This window comes from Dreissena polymorpha, chromosome 15 (genome assembly GCF_020536995.1).
Source record: "Dreissena polymorpha isolate Duluth1 chromosome 15, UMN_Dpol_1.0, whole genome shotgun sequence".
Classification (NCBI taxonomy): domain Eukaryota; kingdom Metazoa; phylum Mollusca; class Bivalvia; order Myida; family Dreissenidae; genus Dreissena; species Dreissena polymorpha.
In genome coordinates, this window is record NC_068369.1 from 36,041,770 (window position 1) to 36,066,293 (window position 24,524).

Here is a 24,524-nt window from a genome sequence, read left to right on the forward strand (position 1 = left end):
CATTCACAGAGGACGTATCTCATCTTATTGAATGTGTTCAATCGATAAACGCGGGTAACTTCAAAACATAAGTATACACAAAAGAATCATTAATCTATGAACTACTTGTATTTTTTAAAAGGCAAATATTGCGGTTAAAGCTAGTGTTTGAATGTTCTTTATTAAATCAACTAGAAACACATGTTTACAATATTATTACAAGAAGAGAATTCGTTACAATAAGATTACACTAAACTAATACACGTCGGAACTTAACTATTCTGCGAAGGTGGACCTCAGAGTATATGAAACAAATATTCTATTTATATGCACACTATTATTACTAAATTATACAATTGTTACTGTAAATGTCCAACGCAGAATGTATGTGCACATATTAAAACCGTATGTTATATTATATCAAAGTAAGTCAGAAGCTGGTTTTATTATATACCTGTTAAATGCTTTTAACAAAATACAGGTTGTATCAATCGTTGAAATAAATCCCGTATTATGCTACTCGCTGTTTTCCGATTCCGTATTACCTTACTAGCCGGACTACTTTCTTCGACCCATTTAATGACGTCACATTTCGCGCACCGAAAATAGGAAACCCCTATTTTATGTTTCGAAAAATGGGGCAATTTCACTTACGGTACGTAAACAATAACGGAAAAGCGTACCCTAACCCTAACCCGCAACACCTAGCACCTATCGAAACACCTAATAACCCTTTCTATCCTATATATTTCCTTTGTATCGGGAGTTACCGCCCCCGAACCCCTGCTTTGTCGATAGTGGTAAACAACTGGGCACCGGTAAAGTGCAATCTAGCCCGAAATATAATCATTACGTAGTACATCGTGTGACGTCATTACTGTGACGAAACATAATAGTTTTATTCTAACTCTCTGGAAGTTCCGGACATGTCGGAGGTGGTGTTTTTTTAACAGTAAACTATTTGTTTTAAACATCGAACGAATGCAAAACGTATTTCGGAGTGTGTGTTTATCATGCATAAATGTAAAGGGATGGGTTCACGAAGGGGTGAAAAATGCCCTGTTACAGAAATAAATGAATCTACTTTTATCTTAAAGGGAAATATATTAAGTAAAGGAAAACAACAGTTTTATAGTTAATATCACTGTATTATGGTTGCCATGGCAACATCATAAATACATGTGAAAATGTGTTATGATATATAACATCAATTGCAAATGTAAATAAATATACATTATACGTCATTATTAAAATTATAAAAATGTACATGATTATTGAACACACACACAGCATGTCGTGAAACAGAAACTTATTGTCGTTGGTTGTCATGGTAACGAGCTACATGCTGAAATGTTGTATACATTTTTTTCCAAAGAAATCTAATAGAAGACAACTATCATGTATTATGAACTGCAGCTTTTTCCTATGGCATACCCTATTGATCGAATGATATGCAGAAATGTTTTAATTCATAATGTGTGAACCAACAATAGCCGTTTCCATGGAAAAAATTCTATATGTATATGATATGATATGTAATTTTGCTAAGTAAATATCGACCGGAAAACAAAATAAACAAAACAACTTAACAAATATATATCTTAATTATTTTCCTTATTACAATTAATAATTATTACATGTACAAATAATCGTATAATAAATACTTCTACATGTTACCATGGTAACGGAATGAAATTAAAATTAAAAGAACAAAAACATAATGTAAATACTCAATACACGCTCAAGTATCTGATAAAAAATGAAACATAAATCACCAGTATCACATTATAATAATTTTTTTTAAATGCACAGTGTTTCATGGTAATACATATTATATACAACAGTATTTCATACAACAATTGACATCTTTGCGTTACAAACGCATCAACGTTTCAGAATGTTTATGGCATAAGCAGACTAAAGCAGTCCTGCACATTACGTCAAATAACGTAAAAGTGTATAATTTTTTAATGTAAACGTTTCACTTCACAATGACTTATAACTATGCAAATAAGCGATACAATATTATATTTAAATATTCTTAACATCTAAAAAATGTTAATGTGTTTCATCAGCCGATAACTTGTATCTACAACAACTGGCATGTGACTATAAAAGCGAATGAACTGGACATTGCACATAAATCTTGTTAGGGAGATATATATCTATGTATCAAAGTTGTGCATATTCCGGTTAACAAGCCCACAATTATCTATTAAGATCTGTTGGTGAAAATTATACATTTTGCCATGTATAAACATGTTAAACTACACTATTGTAATCGATGATGCGTATGCGTATAATCAGGTATGTGTATTAACATAATGGTACTTTTCATGCATGACTAATCAACTACTACGTCTACTACGTATTTTCCCACTGCATACTATGAATATAAAAACTTAATAAAATAGTGTCCTATTGTTGAAACAATTATGGGTTAAAAGTCGAGATACGCATTAAACAAATTCAGATACACATTCCGAGTTACCAACAGAATACTTACATTATACGGAATCCGGAAAGTGCCATCTATAATCTCGCACTTCTTTCATCAAGGGCGACACTAGACACATGAAGCGATACTTGGTATTTTTCTTGACAGTCGCGGCGATGCATGACATATTTAACACGATATATCGCCTTTGTGTAGGTAGCCCAAAAAGGCGATATATCGTGTTAAATATATATCGCGACTGTCAAGAAAATTATCAGGCGTCGCCGCGACTGTCAAGAAAAATATCGTGTGTCGCCCCAATTTTCAAGAAAAATATCAAATATCGCTTCGTGTGTCTAGTATCGTCCTTGATGAAAGAAGTGCGAGATTATAGATGGCACTATCTGGATTCCGTAACATAAGGAGGAGTAAATAAGACTTAAGTCGTTGTTATTCTTTTATAAATATTTAAAAGACCTAAAACTTTTTTACTCCTCAACAGTACTGACGTCGGACTCTTTTCTTCTTTTAGTTTGGCCATTTGCGCACATAACATATCTTCAGAAGATTAACAATTGGCACTCAAGGGTGGCAGAAACTTGTTACATAAAGCACAAATAATTTTAACATAGTCGCCTATGTATGGCACTTGATTTGTTGGCAGGATGTGATCTAAATACTTCCACCGCTTGATTCTTGCGTTAGCCGCTTCAACTACCCATCTCACCTAGAAAGGTATTGTAAAATATTTAAGTCAATAAATCGCTTTTGCAGCTTACATTTGGTTTAAATAAGCCCACTTCCATACAACGTTCGATGTATCTACCTATAAAGAGCAGTTTATTACGGAATCCTGATAGTGCCATCTATAATCTCGCCCTTCTTTCATGAAGTGCGACACTAGACACACAAAGCGATACACGATATTTTGCGAGACAGTCGCGGCGACGCACGAGATTTTGCGCGACAGTCGCGGTGACGCACGATATTTTGCGCGACAGTCGCGGCGACGCACGATATATTTAACATGATATATCGCCTTTTGGGCTACCTACTCAGCGGCGATATATCGTGTTAAATATATTCTGCGTCGCCGGGACTGTCGCGCAAAATATCGTGCCCTTGATGAAAGGGCTAGATTGTAAATGGCACTATCCGGATTCCGTAGTTAATTGTTCCAATGCATAGAAATTAAGTTAAATCGGTATGCTGACATTTGACATTCATGCGCGGTTAAGACACACCGTTAGTCAATTGCAGATACAAACGTGCATTTGAAATATTTATATTCCAGTGTTTGATCTTGTGTTGTTTCTAAGAGAATTCTTTTTTAAATATTTTGAGACATGTTTATTTACAGGACGGCGCTGGTGTATTTTGAGCCGTTTTTCGCATAAAATACACGTTTTGAGAGGCATTCTGCAAGAAAAAGAAAAATCATATCAGCTTTCTCTTTTTAACACACTCATAAAAATAATGTTAAAATATTAGGTGCAATATTTTTTTTACAAAGTCACATATATATTTTTGCAGTTATTGTAACAAAAAAGGTGACTTGAACGAGAATAGAACTTCGCGTGTAAGTCTAACGCTGCATCCATTACACCACACATGCAACTGCCACTGATCGACGATAATGATTTATATATATATTGAGCTAAATAGATCTAACGTTCACTGCAATTTTCATTCGTCTTTTTAAATGGTTTTAATTGTTTATATCGTAATTTCTCAAAGCTTGCACGTTTTCAAGTTTAAACATTGTTTCAATCGATTCTATACAACTATATATAACATTGCGATAGAAATCAACAGGTTTCACAACAATATTGCTCGAGTCGTCTGCAGTCGCAATACACCAGAATACTCCGCGTGGATTTGTCAACAATTTATTGACTATTTCAACAGAAGAAAAACCATTTTAACGATAATAAAACATTTAAAATGGTAACCTAAAATTAATGAAAGTTAAATAAAGGTTAACATTTACGTGAATGCTAGTGATCCTTTAAAATTATCAATCTGAGTGTTGACTACATGTTGTCATGGAGCAATGTAAACAAACGTGAGAGTTGATTCCCTTACTAACAGTAGTTAACAAAATTCGTTAATTTACATAAAAAATAGTTTTCTTCCCATAAATTAAAAGAAACATTACATTGTGCATGGAAAACGTGTTTTAAATATAACTACATTATGAATTGACAACAAAACACATATAATTTACTTTGTGTTTTAATGTGCATAACAACAAAGAAATTGGGTTACACTGTAACTTAAAGCGCAATATTAAAATTCACAAAACTTCAAAATTAAATATGAAGGCATGTTTCCCACACACAGAAACTTTTTGTTTGCATCTATCTCCAAAATAGGAATCCTAACTTAAAATATAAAAGTGAGGGAAACTTGCCTTCATATTCTATTATATCATTAAATGTACAAAAATTGTCAAAATTTAGGTTATTCTGCTTAACTTTATGTGTTTGTGTTCAATTTTTGGAGATGTTTAATGCGATTTGTACGGCAAAAGTGCTTTTGAATGAGACAGGTAAGATGTTAAGTTCCACAAATATACAAAATTTATGATGATTCGTGGAACTTATTTTTTTACAATTTCATAGGGCATATAAAGCTGCTTCGTGAACCTTTCCATACAATACAATAGTGTGGATTAAGTAAGTTTCGATAAAGACATGGAATAATAGAAGTGGAAGTGCATATCGTTTGAACGTTTTTGTTATAAACGTTGAATTAAAGCTGTCAACTTATTTGTTATAAATATTGGATAAACGATGTCATTAAAGTGATATTATGGGCATTTTGCACTGTTGAATTGAGCTGAAAATAATTAACAGGTCATAAGACCCATCAAAAGAGTTAGTTAAAATGTGGTTACTGACCAATTATCTGCAACTCATCTTGCTACCAGTTGTTTATGAAAATATATTTTATATTCGATATTCATACGTGACCCACCCAGTCCTGTAAGCCGAAATGATCCGTAAAACAAAACTGTGTCTTTGTGTCGTATGAACGAATCTGCACTAAAACTAAATTTAGGTTCACATCGTACATGCATGATCATTTGTCAAACGAAAGTACGGTTGATATTTAAATGCATTATTTTTCTCTTTCCGGGATATTGTTTTAGTATGTTGATGCTGCATTAACAAATATAAGTGTATATGAAGTGAAAACACCAAAAATAAACAACGGTTGCGATAGACACCTATAAACTGCTAGATACCCATAATATCACTTTAAGGTAAGCGTGTCAAAAACCTGTGTTTTCCCGGTTGAAATGTTTACACGTTAATTTACATAAACTGTATTCATACGCGTCTTAAATAAACTATGGCGTACCGTTTTAGCCATTTGTTTTGTCAGTTTTGTTAAAGCAAAAAAATACAATTCTTAACTGTTTTCGTCAGTTTTTGTATTTAATAAAAGGAATATTACGTAAGTCAATTGTTCCAAGAGTTTGTATCAGTCTCGTGGCTTGTGCTATTTCGCATCACACAAGCCACTCGACTGATACAAACTCTTGGAACAATTGACTAGCGTAATATTCCGTATATATCTCCTGCAAAAGGCTGTCCATACAATTTTCAAAATATTACTTCTGAATAAGTTTTAGATCAAATTGAAAAATTCCGATTATTGTTTATTGGATTAAAGGTAAAATAAGACTCATATAAAACAGTTGCACGTGTTTAAATACTTAATTATGTATTGATTTAATGCATACAAGTTTAATATGAATCTGTGAAAGCAAAATTATTACAATCCAAACATTTTGTAGAAGTCATGACACAGAATGTGTAAGCCTACTACTACTTTCTTTATTTACAACTTGCATATATGGAATATAAAAAAAACTGCAACGTCAACACTGAACATCTACTCCATAAACTCACTACACCACTTGTATAATCTCAACAAATAAACCTGTAATTGCATAGCACCATTTTCGTTAAAATACATATTGTCATACATAAAACAAAATGCGTGTGCCAAACCAGTATTAAATTTAACTAGGTGTATTGACTTTAATCGTCAAAGGGCAGTAAATTAACTTGAACTCTTATATGTATTTTGAACATTCTTTATGATTGTTACGAAACAGAAAGATCATGCCCTGTTCGCTGTATAGACTGCATTAAGGCACATACAATACATTTGTGTTTCTAAAAAAAGCCTCTTTAAACCTCATGTCGACAAACATTGTATTCAATAAATGATGAATTTTTTTTCTCAGGCAACATTAAGTGTCTACATGCGATGGATCGATGAGGAAATAAAATATAATAATTTGTGAAAGTGACATATATTCAAACAATATAATACTCACCGGATATACACAAACATCCACCATCGAAATTGTGCGTTTTCACTGATAATGAAGTTATTTTGCTACTGATAACAGACGCAATTAGTAACTTCCCTAAATAAACGTCCTTTAAGTGATGATGGGAATTATCTCAAATGATGTTTACGCGTTGAAATTTGTGTCCATATCCTAAATACGGTACATACAAGCAATCCGCTATCAAAGCAAATTAAATCGGAGATTCAGAATGTTAAATAAATATGTCTGTTTTATGTGCTTTCAATGTATTGGGGACTTACCCTATTATTGTAGTCAGAATGCATATAGGTACACAATGGCATTTAACATATATTACTTAAGAGGAGTGATTCAGAATTGCCAGCAAAAAAGACGATGTGCGTGTAATGGCAAAGAGCCCGAGTAGATAATGCTCCACGCGGGAACGTCAGTAGACACTTGCAACTGAACCGTCCACACTAAGTTCGTACTGGAGAAAGGGCCGATTAAACGAAAAAAAAAATCCCGCTGAGCGAATATTATAAAGCACTAGGAGATATATGAAGATTGTACAATCAAAGCTGCACAAGGAATGTCAGAAAGAATGACTAACAACTTTAATAACGCATTTAGTTATTCTGAAGTCCGACAAGTTGTTGTGTAACATGACCAGATGAATGATACATCACGGACAGACAAGCGACACTGACTTAACGTGAAGTCATATTACCTTTTTAGGTATGGAGCGGTATTCATGACAAAATAGTAATGCGCATTATTAAAAGCTTGTAATGCTTGTTTATTATATTTTATGAACAATTATTATTCAATCACTGTTGAAATGATGTACATGTACTTTTTTTCGGTAATTTCCAGTCCGCTTTTCAAGTTTTTTGTTATGATATTGTCTGTTTTATATCGGCAATTTGCAATATTGCCACTTCTAATCGCCTAATTCTTAACTGTACACCGCAATGTCCTAAACCGCAATACGCTAAACTGAAATCGATAACGAAACTAAACTTGATGTCAGCTCTACTTAATGACGTAATCAAACGATAAATTTCCGTTCAGCAAGCTTTTTAAAGTTTCTTAAAAAAAAAAGTTGCGGTTGTTAATTTTCGTATATTATATCAATGCTTAATAGAAATGAAATTATTGCAATTCGAATGCATGGATTTAAATACTGAGTGACCTGTGCAAAACGTGGAGGTCGACATTTTTCTTATGGACAGATAGTCACACAGTCTAAAATATTACCTCAGACTTTAGAAAGGAATTAAAATATCGTTTTACTCAACATTCTTTTCTCAAAACAATCACATTCAGTTTAAAGAGAAATAACCAATGATCACTTTTCATTTATCTTATATTCTACCACGGCACGTGACTTTTTTTCTATCTACAAAGAAGGAAAAGTATCGTTGGTTATTCTGCAACAAATTAAGGACGAAGACAAATGTTTTGAAAATAGTTTTGGAAATTCCAAAAATTATTTTAGTAAAATGCACTGGCGCTAACGCGAGATTCGGAAAAGAAATACATTTCCGCGTTTTGCAGTTCTTTTTGACCAAAATAGCACTAAAAATCATGCTTCGTTCATTTAATGTATTTTTAATATGGTTATTTCTCTTTCATTTTAATTAATAAGCAAAATATTTGTTTATGTTTACAAATACGTATGACGTCATTTTGATTGTCGGCGCATTGTTTATGAATAAAGTCGACGTCATTTGATTTTCATTGATGTGGTGACGTCACGTCTTCACGAAAAAGTGGAGGAAGTTATGTCAATATAATTTTCATTTATTAACTTTAAGGTAGCGCATCCCCTAATGATTTCCCGCGATTTATTTTACGATCATTGCCGATCTTCAATGATCGGTTATTTCCGAGAGATGCATTATATATTTTTTAACTTCGAATTCTTATATATGTTTACGTAATTCCTTTAGAATACATTATTTTCACAATAAATATTGACTTCGATCCAAATATCATCTGAAAAAATACGATTTCGCGATTTCTTCAAAGATCGACGAGCCCTTTTACCTGTTTACTTATGGATATCTAATTTAAGCTTGCACAGATGTGAAGTTGTCGTGGCCGAGTGGTTCAGGCGACGGCCTACAAATCTTTTGGGATCTTCCCACGCAGGTTCGAATCCTGCCGACACCCCATACTTTTTGCGACGCGTTTTATTTCTTTTCTAACTTAATTTGATTTAATATAGCATATATGCTATGTTTATTGTTAAATATGTTGAAATTTTTATGCACATCCTTCAATTTTTTAAATAAAAACAACGTTATGGCTAAATTGGCTGATTTACTGCTGAAAATACGAATGATGCATGTTGCATTTTTATTTTTATTTCAAAAAGTAAACGGTAAATCTGTCTATTTCTTGGTATTTTTGCTGTATATAGTGTTTCTATAAAAACTACGTTTAAAATATAACTTAAATGATACTATTTTGAATTTTATGACACTTTGTTTTTAACCGACCCAATTTTTACTTGGCTGAAATCACTTACATTTCATGGCGCTCTTCCATAGATAAAAATTGGTAAAAAATAAATGTCTGTAAAAGAATACCTATTTCATCTTGTTTAAACTTTAAACACCTTTACTGCATCTGTACACACCAACTGCATGCCCATATTTGGAAATTTGAATGAATTATGGAACTTTTATATATCCCAGGGGTGAAAATAAACTGGACAAAAGCCGAGCATGGGGTGGTTTTGAAAAAATCGGTTTATTTTTTTAAAAAGCATGGAAAGCCTACCTACACATTTGCATGTAGTTCAGTGAAATGATGCTGATTAAGAAAATAATAAATTATATTATATTTGGATATGTGCCCATTAGGGGTGCGCTACCTTAAATCGCGGATAACGTATTAATAAAATCGTGTTAGATTCGAAATAATCGATTGTATGCGTTTGTTATTGCGGTAATAACCAATGGTTTGTCGTTCCGATGCTTGTTATCAAACCACTCGGGCTACACCCTCGTGGTTTAGTTACTACGCATCTTTTTGAATGAAATATATGCAGAAAAAAAGGAAAACAACATCAATCATCACAGCCACTTCCTTACCACCAGTGTTGACATTTCAAACTAGAGACACTCGGTGGTGAAAATGTTTTGCCCACCCACTTTAAACAGGTCATACAATATATCATTGTCATGCCAAAAAGATATTTATATGCTTACAGCAAAAAATAAAACAATGGCAGACAAAGAAACTGTTTTCAGACTAGAAATGTCTTTATGCGGGGCGTAGCTAGCTTAATTTGAGTTGTAGGCTCTGATATGATACATAAAACCGGGGGTCCTACCCCTGATTTTTTTTTAATTCCTATAACGCCTGTGATGAGATTTAAAGCATATCTCGACAAAAAATAAGATAAGAAAATATAAGGCTTTGGCCTGTTTTTCTTTGATATTTTACTGTTTTATCCCAATGTCAGAGACCTAAATTTTGTTTTTGTTCGGCATCAAGGGACCGAACCGACGCGGATTCATCAATGGGTCGGGATACGGGGGAAAGTTCTCCATTTTAAATTTCCGCGGTCATAAACATCATTTGGAATGTTTCTTAAAAATCCAATTATAATCGATTACAACTTACTGTAGTGTTGAAAGGGAGACGAGTAGATCTACATGTAGATCTATGTAAACTTGTAACAGCAAGTCACGTGAAGGAAACGAGCTAGAATCTATGCACATAGAAAGTAGTAGAGTTGATAATTGGAAGATATGTCCTTTAAACACGACCAGAATCCATTGTCTGAGAATTATGTCAATATGAAATGCAGATTTCTAAAACCTCACCCCCTCAGGGTCAATATTTTAATGCGTTTTTCGAAATTGAAGCATTTGTTTTTATGTTTCAAAAAAAGTAGGCCCGGGCCAGCTGTGCCTAATAGCAGCTATGCCCCTGATAGGGCACCGATGCCTCACTGATTGGAACTTGACATAACTTCTAACGGACATGCGGACATGGGCAACTCGTAAGATCTTTTTTTGCGAGTCTTCAAATGAAGGAGCTTGAAAATCAGATTCCCAAAGTGCACGATTCGGAAGGCGGACATAATGTATCAATGTTTCCTATGGATTTTGCGTTTACTATCGATTCCTTACCTATCATATTAATGCAAGCTTTATATTAATGCATTACCTTATGCCTGCTAATGTTAATGGAAGTAACCACTAATCAACAGAATTTTTTTCTCTGAAAAAATGTTGAAAACAACAGGCAATGTCCAAAAAATGCCAGCAATATTTTCAACAAACAAAATTAAACTCGGTCAGTTACAAAATTGAGAATAATCTCAATTATTATTTAATTTTAGTATGTTAAAATATTTATATAGCTAGAAATGTCTCAATAGGACACGGGTGCCCTGCTGATTTCTGCTCATCAGAAATTTAGAGGACAGATGCACAGATGGACGAGGGTAACCCTTAATGCCTCTTCAACTGGCAGCTAGAGCATACACATAATTGAAAATCACCAGATAACCTGCTCATTTAAAATAAAAAAATGTTATGACTAAAATTACTGAATTTCGTGGTAAATTGTTATAAAATGGAATTATACACATTTTTTACTGCATTTGGGAAAAAGATGTTTTGCCATTGGGAATTTGACCGAATAATGGCTACAAAATCAACTGAAAAAAAAAGCCCAGCAGGCTGTCTGGCTAGCGCTTTAGTTGCCACACTGGCTACTCAAGCTGGATTCCTGCATGCGAGTGTGGTTTTTGATCAGAACACCCGACGGGTGTGGTCTCCCCGGGTACTCCAGTCTTTACTAACATCACACGATCTCATCAAAAGAACAAAAATGTTTAAACATAGCTAAAACTGCAGCTATTATGCAAAATGTATCGCGTCTTTTATTAGTCATATGCTTATTAAGAGTGCTGGGACACACTCCGGATCCTCACATAATGCAGCCTCATGCGCCGAGAGACCTCATAAACTTTCACATTGACATATGAACGGTATGAAAAGGCACTGCCACCATACCAGTATACACATTCTACTAAGTCAATTAATTTGCACATGTATTTTTATAATCACAATAGTTGTTCGCTTTGAAAGCACGTGTTCATGAAATTATATAATTATAGGATGGCGACAATGCGATAGTAAGATGGCGACAATGCGATAGCGAGATAGTACGATGGCGACAATGCGATAGTACGATGGCGACAATGCGACAACGCGATAGTACAATGGCGACAATGCGATAGTCATATCGTTCAATCGCCATCGTATCATCGCATTGTCGCCATCGTAATATAGCATTGTCGACATCGTATTTTTGCACTGTCGTCACCGTATTATCGCACTATCGCGTTGTAGCCATCGTACAATCGCAATGTCGCAATCGCATTGTCGCACTGTCGTCATCGTTTTATCGCATTGTCGCCATCGTATTGTCGTACTTTTGTCATCGTTTTATCGCACTATCGCATTGTCGCCGTCATACTATCGCACTGTCGCTATCGTATTGTCGCACTGTCGCCATCATATTATCGCACTATCGCATTGTCGCATTGTCGCCATCTTAGTATCGCACTGTCGCCATCGTATTGTCGCACTGTCGTCAACGTACTTTCGCATTGTCGCCATCGTACTATCGCGTTGTCATATTGTCGCATTCGTACTATCGCATTGTCGCCATCGTACTATCGCATTGTCGCCATTGAACTATCGCATTGTCGCCCTCTGAATTTTAATTTGTAACCACGATGGCCTTAACGTTTATTCCGCACTCTATGAAATGAATAATTACAAACCTTTTATTAATGCCATCATTTAACCGCTCGCCAACACGAGGCACGTAACTCCAGGCTTCAACAGCCAAACTTGAAGGGCGACAATTAACGTCGATACCGTTTTAGTAACAGCTAGCTATGACAAGCAATAGTTTAGTTTCGTATTCGAATTGCAGTCAAGCGTATTGCGGTTTATCGTTTAGCATTAAACATTAGCGGTGTACAACATGGCCCAAAAACTATACGGACAGTATTATAATATTATGAGACAAGTTTTAATATTTAGTTCAGTTTCGTATTCGAATTTCAGTCAAGCTTTAACCTATTGCGGTTTGTCGCATTAAGCATTAGGCACTCAGCGGTTTACAACATTGCGATTTACAATTTTGACATGAATACCGCTCCATAGTTATTGTTCCAAACGAAAATTAAGAACATGACCACGTGTATCATATAGGCTTCAGATATACATTCCCATTGAGTATGACTATATATTCAGAAAAAGCAGTGTGTTTAATATCATAACGACTTAGACAGCTAACGATTATGATATACTATGAAGAAATCAAACTATAATAGATTAAGTTCCTAAACGACTTTTGTGAACTGTATGTCTTCTTTTTATACGTGTCAATGGTAATAAAATGCTTAAATTATCGTACTAAGCGAATATACGACGTTAAATGTAAAATGTCATGTTTTTGTAGTTGTGTTTTGGTGAAAAAAATCGAAAGGACATATATGCAATCTATTAATGTACACAAACATAACCGAAAACTGAACGTGTTTTTTTTTCTTTATAAAGCCGTATTACTAGTGCTAGTGGTATATAAATAAAATCAATAAATAGTCGTTTTTACAAATGAAAAGTGTAATTTTGGTTGGTATATTGTCATTCAAGTCTTATATGTATATTCGTTACGTGTATTCATTGACATTAACTCATTACAAAAAATAGGAAAACAAAATCTAAAAACTAGAAATTAACTCATTAACTATTAACCATGTTGCATCATGCAATTTTTCATATACGATTCCTAGAGCTTTAAACAGGAACCATACCAACAAAGCTCTTTAAGCTTATTACTAACTCAAGAAAATTACTTAAAATAATTCAATTCCTTTAAAGGCTGCTAGTTCATGTTCAGGTCATTTTACATTTAAATGTCTTGCTCAGGTAAAAAATATCCCTTTAAATACTATGTAAGTTCAGGTGTGCCTTAGACGTTTTAAATAAATACTTTCGTCGTAAGACCACACACAAAAACTTGATTATATATGGGATTTCTCTGCTTGTAAGCGGTCAATGCCAATCACCGTTGTTTAAATAAGTTACATATGGTTCAAGGGAAAAATTGTATTAACATATACTAAAACTGTTTGCTTATGAATAGTTACTATATGATGACACTTTCAATGCTTCATAAAAGACTAAAACCAACTTAATCGCTCTTGTTCCGCAAACATGAGTTTTAAACCTAAACAAGTTTACACTACATTTTAAAATACATTGTAAAATAGTGTGTGAATAGCTATGCTTCAGGTAAAACCTGACAAAGATCCGCGCGTACACTACCGTGTAACCGCGCTATTTCGACAGTGTGTACTTCCTTATTCAGTAATTGTAAATCTTTAGGACTGCGCTTAACGAAAACAAATGTTGTTCTACAAAGTTGTATGTGTTTTGATACTGGCTACGGTTAAAGTAAATGGTAAGTTTATACTTTTGATATTTATACTCATGAACAGCTGACTAATTCTGATGTATGTACATATGTAAGTTTATAATGTCTTAACTCATCATTTGTTAACACATTCTCAGACTAGTGGATACTATTACGTTTAATACGTCTTCATTTCTGTAAATAAATTATTTACTGAGGTTACTGATGTGTCTGTAAACCCGAAGCTGTAATAGCAAACTGCATTCGAATCCGAAATCGATATTGTGCATGTATTTCTACCAGTTGTGTTGAATTAAAAATATTATTATAATAGCCGTTGTTCATTTAAACCAAAACATCGAAGTGGAGAAGAAGAGTTCAGTAGTCATTTACCAATAACCCTCAGTACTTCATATATAATTTTGCAAAATCGCAACGAGGAAGTGTTACTATTAATTTATTGGGGATTTTATTATTGTTGTAAAAAGTTGTTTACAATTTGTCTGAGGCTAATATGAAGTTTTAAATGATTGCAGACTCGATAAAAGCAGTTTATAAACCGTCTGCTTGTGTTCATCGTTATGTACAATTTTATTCGCTCACGTTACGATCCAGTGGACACTCATGCAGATACAAATTAACACATATGACACAATAACTCTTAACAATGAACGCAAGAGGTTGTTTTCTTGAGCACTGCACCGTACCATAATGATATATTTTTACCAGTGACGTTTACAATTAATAAATTTCCAAATATATTCCTGAAAAAATTATCCGACGTTTGACCACTTTTAACCAGTAAACCTGACCACTTAGTTGATCGGAAGTATAACTTGACAATAAGTTTTACACACGCCTTTTGATGCTATCTGATTTGCATACTATCTCTCTTTGTAATATTTATTGACTTACAAAGTCGGCCGCTAGTATCCAAACAATGGTGTAAATTTGACAGATGTCCATAAATAATAGTTTAAAAAACAATAATGGACATGCTCCAGGAGCACAATCATAGTTTTATTTTCAAGTTATTAATCATATAATTTAAAACGATTTATGCGCGGCGACATTTATATGTCTCAATAATAGTGCTTGCATTGTCTTAATTCAAACAGCACCAAAGAAAAAATAACGTTAAACGGGCAATACATTTTTGAAAACTTGATAAAAACTTTGAAATATGATGCCTAACAAGTGAACCTGTAAAGATGTACAATGGAAAAATTGTCCGAACATAATATATATAAATAAATATATAAATAAATGAATATATATGTATATATATATGTATATGTATATATATTTTGTTTTCTACTTTATTTGCTCAATTCAACCGATGAGTACCAATTGTCGTGGTGATCAAAAAGTTTCGGTATCTTACAAAATATTTATCCAGTTTAGTCTAGATAAAATAAGCATGTTGATTTTACGTGGTACTATTAATATTTCCTAAACGTATTCTTTACTTCCTGTTGATGGTTATCTATAATGAATGGTTACAGCCCAAATGTGTGTTCATAACATGGAGACAGCTCAGATACTATTAAAATTGATACTAGTAGTATCTTGTCGGTGGAGTGAAAATCATATTAAGAATTATTTCCCCAATTGTGTTTAATATGTTTTTACTTAAATGTTAATAAAAATGCAAACATTGCTTTGTTGTCAAAACATATCATATAAGCGAGTTAAAAAATGAATTATTGACAAATCCGTCGTAATTGAAAGCTACTCACACTATTCAAACAAAGAACACAACTTTTGTAAACAAGTACATGTTCTAAATCTGGTCAAATACAAACTATTACTTATTCACAATGTCTCTGTAAAATGTATTGAATATAAGTTCATAGAGTATGACTTTTACGTTAAATACGTACATTGCAAAGTATTCTGAAATCGAAAATACGCTATCGATTATCTCCGGAATTATCTCCGGAATTCTCAGCGAGATCAATCTCATGTCTTATCAACCAATCGTAATACACCGACTTTCTCCGGAACCTCCGTAAGATAGAACGAATCGTCAATTCAAAACTTCGGCTTTCGGTTTGATAAAGGTTTTTATGTAAAGTTTTTGTCGGCAAATGACTCGCTTATTGATATCGATGATGACAGGTATGGTGTTTGTAAAGATGTATTAGGTTGATTTAACTCGATATAACTCGATTTGTTAGACATACGTGATACCTTTCTCATGGAATTTCGTTGTATCAAAAAGAACGCTGAGCTGTACGTATACACCCATAACAGCTCAGAGCATTCAATCATAACGTATGTAAAACCGTATAGGCAAGTTTGAAGTTTAAGTGCATACACACACCACTTTCAAAGTTTAACACATATAAACACATAATTAACAATATATGCTAAAAACAAACGGAAATGAAAAAGCAAACTTTACCTGGATTAGTTTCCAGTAAAACAAAAACAGTTTATTATATGAATCCACAAACATGCCATCATCTTGTATTTATTATAGTTTTTAATTTAATCTTTGGAGTTTTGATGATGATACGACTTTCCCTATCATGTTTTTTATAATTATGGTTATAAGATCGTCGGTACAATAATTTGGTCCACGTCAAGTAATGTATTAATTCCTATCCATCTATTCATAAAACACTAACAAATATTTTGTGTTTGTTTAATATGTGTAATTGTTTTTAAACATTAAATTTAGGAACTGAATCTTTACCAAATGTCTAATGAATTAGCGGCGATATAACATACATGTACTCTAGGAAATTCTCCGGAGTAATGCGCTAAAAATCAATCTTACCGTCATCATAAACAAGAGCAATCCTTTTCAGCCAACTACTTTCTAAGCAATGTATCAACTACGTGGAGCTCCGTTGACTGCCTTTTGGCAGAACCAGCTATTTCTTACAAGAATCATTCTTTCCAAGTTAACGAACCTCTTGGTTTAGAGCTACACACCGCTGGCACATGGATTGGTTATCAACACGCAAAGCTACCGTTTCTATTCCTGGGTAATTGTATTTCTTGTGCGACTCATCAATACTGTGTAGCGAAAAAAATATACTTTTATCTTCACTTGAAAATACATAACATAATTAATTTCTAGGATATGCACATGTGTAATATTCTTAAGCACTGATTCGTTTTTATGATAATATGCATAATTGAGAATACTATATACTCTTCACCATGGTTTATTTAGTGGGAGGCTTGCTATCGTGATAGCATTATGCCCAGTCGTCACGTTGTAAATGTTTTCTTGGTTTCTTACAGGTTGTAGAGAATTTAATTTTAATTATGAAAATACGTACAACGTAACACGTATCGGTTACTGCTTCAATGTATGTGGCAATGCACCATTCGGCATATATATGTCCGACTACAATGATATCACATCGGATTTAGTAAGTATACATTTTAAAGTTCAAAACATTCTTATATAAGTAAGAAGTTGATTAAGTTTGTAATGAGTACACATTTGTCATGGTTGTTATTTAGAAGTAAATAACTGTTAATTAAACATTAAAACATACAACAATGTATACAGTTATGTCATTTTTATTGGAAATGCTCGTCTTAACAATAAAACCATACTGGCTATGCATTATGTAAACATGTTGTCTATGATTTATATAATTTGAAAACATGGATTTGACTTGGGTTATTCACATATGTTCGCTGTGACTGACATCATTGAGATCAATTGGGATTTTATCCATGGTGTTATTTAACATGTTATAACGTTTGAAAATATGACATATTAGAAATAAATTGTATAAGCTAAATTGAATATATATTTTTGTGTGGCAAATTTGGCATACAATGCATTTAAAATGCATATAAAACACATTAAATTACACAAACTATTGTGTGCTTAAAACATTATTTGTTGGTATCATTGATTTAAAAAATCATGCCTTTGTATTCATTAATTTCAGGCAACCAAAGAATGTCGCTGCGCCAATTTGTCAAATATCGATACGCTTAGCAGTTGCGATAAAAATGCGGACGATAAAAATGAAGAGCATTTATGTCTTGAAAACTATAATTGTTCTGCTATTTTCACCCATGTGTACGGTATGTTACGTTGTCTAAGATTGAATTATTTAGGACAGATTTGTATGTACAATCATGCATAGATGAATGTAGTAGATACAATCAATGTTTAAAATTTATTTGTAAATTAAATTACTTTTGTTTATTTGTTTCAAAGCGATATAATGAGTATTTGAATATGTATGTTGTTTACATAATATTCAAACACGTGTGTCTATACTACCATTTTCCGTTGTTATATATTGTGTATACAATGTTGATAATAGTGTATTATCGATGTCATAATGTCCAATGAAAGTGGGCCAAAGTATCAAATTTACAATTCCCGAAAATATACAAAATAAAATAAAATAATATCGTTTTACTTAAGTAACTATTTTATTTATTTCTTATAAATTATGTGAATTTGTGTTCATCGCCGTGGTTCAAAGGATTGTTTTATAGATACATATTTTAACACTGGCTTAGTCATAAACTAGCAAGCTACGGTCGTCGACCTGTAGATGTTCAGAAGACTCTTTTGCACTTTCACGCGACTAAAACACTTGATTTAAAAACGGCTAAAAATATTGTTTGGAATGATTCCGGGTTTTAACAATTTAACGACTGTTTTCTTTTGCGGTAAAATTATTTGTTTATCAAATTGTTTCGTGTCGAAATAAACCTTAAACAAGATGCTAAATTACATTTAAATATATTTGAAACTAGCCAATACTTTGAAATTAATATATATATATATGTTTAATATTGAAAGCTTGTCAACATTCCCACTTAAAATTAATATTGTTATGTTGATAAAGCAAATAATCGCAGATTATTTTTAGTTTGCCTTTAAGGTCATCATTTTTCTAAAATTATGTATATTCTTTCATCGACACGAGTACATACAATACATATCTACTTTTGTTTTGGCTACATGACGAAGATTAGGTTTTTGAAAACGAGAATATGACTCTTGCTTCGCGCAAGTGTTTATACAAATTAACTTTTCTCCACAGCGAACGGAACCGAAACAGACAACGGCATCATTTCTTTAGGTGATTGTTTGACATACTACTACCCATATTTTGCATGGGCGTCATGTAAACCCACCAAAGGAAATTTAAAAGTCATGTGTAGCAACACTTCATACGCAGGTATTTATGAATATGTATTGCCCATGACATATACGCGTTTGATTAGTCGTTTCATTTTAAAATTGATTTTGTTTAAACATAAACATGTAACATTAAAACCAATTGAGCATATACAGTGTGCAACAAATGATGTGACTAAAACAAACTTATCTTTCTTTATAACACTAGTTTGTTTTTAACAGATTCATCAGCCACTGCAGCAATAATAAAATCAACTGCGGCCAATTGGTTGGATGGCAATATAGAATGTTTGAAGGCCAAACAGCATCCAGCTTCTGTGGAAAGTATTCAGCGTGGACGATTTGGCAATCCACAGGAACAATATTTCTGGACAGGCATTATCCGATCTATCACACTCATAGGAACATCAACTTCTGTTAGTACGTGCTTAAAATATTGAACGTAGGGTTTCTATCTTTTAAATGTATTTATTTTATTATATGGATTAACACTGTATATGTTCATTGATAGTTATGACAAAACAGCTATTTTGATTCATCTGATGTGATTGCTTATTTTTACGAACCAAGCGGCGTCCAAAAACTATTGGTCTTAATTCTGAAAACTTACAAAAGAAAATGACAAACTTTTTCAAAAATGATATGAAGAAAGTTACATCATTATTCTGCTACTAACAGCTTTATCAATAAATGCTGAAATAAAGCTAACTTTACTCGTAAGGGGTTTATTTTTACAATGCGCGTCAGATCGTTGAATAAATTGTAGTTCCTATTCAGTAGTCGATGCTTGTACATCACTATCCAATCAAGGGTTACATTTAAATTAGTGTATTACTATTTAGTACTTACCACAGTGTGCATAATGTAAACTTTATTTTCAGACGAATCAATTCGCCCAATAAATTGCTATGCGTTTGTAAATACCGATGGTCTTTTGCAATTCGCAAGCAATGGTACAAAAGAGTCTATTTGTGTCAACATAGGTAAATATATAAATAATTTACAGTTCTATTTTAAAACATATTTTATCAAATCAATGTTGACCACTTTAAGCGATACAATATAGGCATACACATTTTAGCACAATTAAATTTATTGTTATGCCCCCCTTCGAACAAGATGGGGCATATTGTTTTGCTGGATGTCTGTCTGTCTGTGGGTCGGTCGGTCTGACGGTAGAGCAGTTCGTTTCCGATCAATAACTCGTCAACGGATTTACCAAATGGCTTGATAATTCACATGTGTATTGGCCTTTGACAGTAGATGACCACTTTTGAAATTGGGGTCACCAGGTCAAAGGTCAAGGCCACTGTCTCAATAAGTGTGAAAATCGTTTCCGATCGATAACTCGTCAACCAATCGACCGCTTGATACTACCCATACACATTGGACTTTGACAGAAGATGACACCTATTGACATTGGAGTCACTAGGTCGAAGGTCAAGGTCACTGTCACAATAAGTGTGAAAATCGTTTCCGATGAATAGCTCATCTACGAATTGACTAATTGGCTTGATACTTCACATGTGCATTTGCATTGGACAGTAAATGACTCCTACTGAAATTGGGGTCACTAGTCCAAAGCCCAAGTATTTGGGGGAGTATGTCTCCGACCGCGGAACTCATGTTACGGTTTGGTTTAATTATCAATGATATTGTGTTTTGTAAAACATAATTTCCCATTTTGAGTAGTTTAAAGCCGTTTTCCTGATGACAATTAACTTATTTTATTTCAGCTATGTTGTAAGTATATATTTGCCAGTCGTATAAAAGCTTGAAAGTCTGTGACGCGTGTTCGTGGGTCGTGTGCGTTGTAAGTAAGTCTATAAGAGAGTAGTAAATACGAGTTTCAAATCACATGAACTTTTTTGATAAACTAAAACTTTAATTTCAGGAACTAATCTAACTTCTACAATTAGAACAACATATACTGTGTCGACGAATGCCTCTTCCGATGAACCAGTAACTCATGAAGGTTCTACTCCTGCACATACTGTTACTAATCGTTCTTCTGACGGCACAAGCCCAGAAGGTAATATCATTGCAAGTAATTACACAGAAAGTTATATTCCAGAAGGTTCTACATCTGCATACCCTCACAAGTTTACTACTGTAGATTCGAACTATGTGGTTCAATCCCCGCAAGATTCAACGGATAAAACGACAGGTCTTTTTCCATTTACTATTCGTCAACATTGATCTTATTCCCTTAAAGTTTATAACCATACAGTACGCATTTGAATGCATTCATTCACTTGTATTCAGACACTAGTTCACAAGATTAATGATGCCAGTGAAGTATAATAGTTATATTATTTTCTGTTTTTTTAAATTGCATGCCTTACTGTCTTTATCAGGTTTATGTTAACGATCAATACACAATATATTTGCAGAAATCATACTGGCTATTATGTTTATGCAATTGAAGAACAGTTTTTGATTGATACTTTTTTGCAGTACTTGAATGTTTGTATCAATATTATTCATAACGCTTAGTTATTATTTGTTTGACAGCTACAACGATAGGCATCGGTGTGGCAGTTGGATTACTTGTTGTTCTCGGAGCAGTGCTGGTCATTTATTTACTAAGAAAAAGGTAGCGTGATATATTTTAGTGTTTCATCACATATCGATGTTTAGTCTCTTGAGCGCAATTGCACAATAAATACATGGCCCATGTTAAAAATGTCACTCAATACTTATAAACATGATAACCAGGTACAATTTTGAACACATGATAGGCAATTATTTAATTTATGTCGATTAGTAAATGCTAAAGACAATCGTACTACAAATGACAAATACGACATTTTCGATAATTTAACAAATACTTTTATACTATCGATGTGATTGATTCTACTATCATTATGCAGATATCCTTTGCAAGAGGATATGTAATCACATAGTTGCTTTATGTTGTTTTTGTATCATGTGTAACAGTGTTTAAACTTGTAAGTTTGCCTTCGAAGATATTCAAACGTAATTTTTTGAAAACATCGTAATTTCATGGATGTAATTTTCCAGGGGAATACTGCCGTGCAAATCGGGCTCGAGTATTAAAAAACCTAACGAAAGTAGCAAAGATTATGAAGATAACGTTGGAAACCAAACCTATTTTATATTGGAAAAATCCGCACTCTCAGTGGTCGAAAGTGAAGATCATGAGAACACAGCGTATGAACAAAACGAAGGCAATGCTGAGGCCGATAATTACAATTCTATCGATGAAACAGAGGATGCATATCAAAGTGTGAAAGATGAGTACGACTGCACAACCAATGCATTACGAACCAAACCTACTAGCAAGAAACCAGACAATGTGTATAACAAACTTAAGATACCGCGACCCGTAGACTATGATCACGTTGGAATACGCGGACATAATATTTTTCAAGAAGGCAGCGACTACGATACAACTTCTGTGGCGCGCAGGAACGACGGGGAGGGTGACTATAACCATATCCCGCATCCTGATAGTACAACCTGTGCCCGACGGAATGGATCAAAAGATGACTATGATGTTATCACTGGAAAGAAGATTAAATTTTCCCAAAGCGACTCTGCTGATTATGCTCACGTCAGAGCGTAGAAAAGAATTAAGTAAATACATGATTGAATGAAAATGTAATAGAACTGTGTGACGTACATTCTGTGACAAATACTCCGAAAAATACATTTGAAGCGTATTGGCGTTGCCTGCGTGAATTTTTAAATATTAATTAACCTATAGTTGAGCCAAATTGACTATTCGTTGTATTCTTACTTCATAGAAAAATACATTAATAAGACATGTGTTTCATATTAACAACGAATTTAGCAACAAAAAGGACAATGGTGTAGAGTTTATCAATATATACTTGGTTTACAATTTAAAAATACCAATACATTTGATGCGGAACAAATGTTTATGCGCCAATAATGTACGTGAGTGAACATTAAACGCAAGTATTCCTTGCTTGAAGTGACGGTATCGCGCATATTATATTTTTTTATTTAAGCCGGTTCAGTCGCTCTAAACTTTATTCAGAATTAGACAATATAATTCCTAGATCATGTTATATGTTAAATAATATAACAGCAGCCATTTTTGTAGAATGACAGTATACATGCGTTAACTTTGTTCTATGTTTTCTTATAACCGTATTTTATTTACGAACACGTAACAATCACATCGAATAACTATTAGTTTTATTTCGTAAATATATTGGCTATCGCTTCTTTCGAAACCACTTTGATGTGAGTACGGATTAGAAGATGACATTGATTTTGTATTGCTTATTCAATGTGCAATACACCTGCTTATGTTGTATTGTGTTTAACATAACATCTAACTGCATTGTAACAAATTTAACTACATAGTGGCACTAATTTTTATCTTGATGACGTTGTGTACAAACAAATTGGAAGTCGCATGTTTTATCTCTTAGTGGCACAATTTGAATATAGCTTCAGCGTTGTATAAAAAGTTTCAATAACGATTACCTTGAAACAAATAGCAAACATATTGACATCCCCACGTTTATTTGCACTGTAAGAGTGTTAAGCTTACTCAATGATAAACGTTTTACATGAATAAACCCTTTTATCTCGCGAACCTTTCACTTCCTTGTAAAGTTGATATTTTTTAAGAAACGTGATAATCAGTGACAACAGCAATGTGTTAATGCGATGGTTTATGTTGTTTATTGCTGGCGATTTCGAAAACTGATCGTAAATACATTTGCTGATTAAGCGTAATGTTATGTTTGCTTTTAAATTAGTTGAAACTATGTTCGACCAAACTACATCGTAAACACATCGAATAGCATGTATATAGCAAGTAATACGTATGCATTATGTATTGATCGACAACGCTCATATTCTGGTAACTTTTCAATAAATTATTATTTCTACTATTCAATTTAGGAGTTAAAGCGAGCATACACATATATAAAGCTTTTCTTTTACATGTATGACGTAACAGATGAGTAAATACGCAAAGGCAATGTTTTAAGTATTGGGCATTGGGTTTTTATTCAAATGGGTATGCTTTGAAAAACTCGATATACGACCACCAACCGACACACGTTGGGCCTTGCTATTTTTGAGACGATAACTTTCTAAGTGTTTACTACATGGAAAACAAGGAACCCATTGGGCGGTGTCATTTTAATCCCAGGGACAGGTTTTGAATAAACTTG

The 24,524-nt window shown here is 33.5% G+C and overlaps 1 protein-coding gene across 2 annotated transcripts; it reads left to right on the forward strand.

Annotated features, from left to right (window-relative positions):
- The first annotated feature begins 14,086 nt into the window (after positions 1-14,086).
- On the forward strand, positions 14,087-24,076 carry LOC127860546 (uncharacterized). 2 transcript variants are annotated; one of them, XM_052398655.1, is made up of 10 exons: positions 14,087-14,255; positions 17,024-17,203; positions 17,466-17,596; positions 18,131-18,269; positions 19,247-19,384; positions 19,567-19,764; positions 20,226-20,327; positions 21,239-21,511; positions 21,859-21,940; positions 22,369-24,076. In XM_052398655.1, the coding sequence occupies exons 1-10, from the start codon at positions 14,201-14,203 to the stop codon at positions 22,931-22,933; spliced, it is 1,863 nt and encodes a 620-aa protein (XP_052254615.1). In that variant the 5' UTR covers positions 14,087-14,200; the 3' UTR covers positions 22,934-24,076. The 2 variants fall into 2 exon arrangements, with proteins under 2 accessions (XP_052254615.1, XP_052254616.1); XM_052398656.1 differs by having other exon boundaries at positions 14,088-14,255; positions 21,239-21,376.
- The last annotated feature ends 448 nt before the right edge of the window (positions 24,077-24,524 follow it).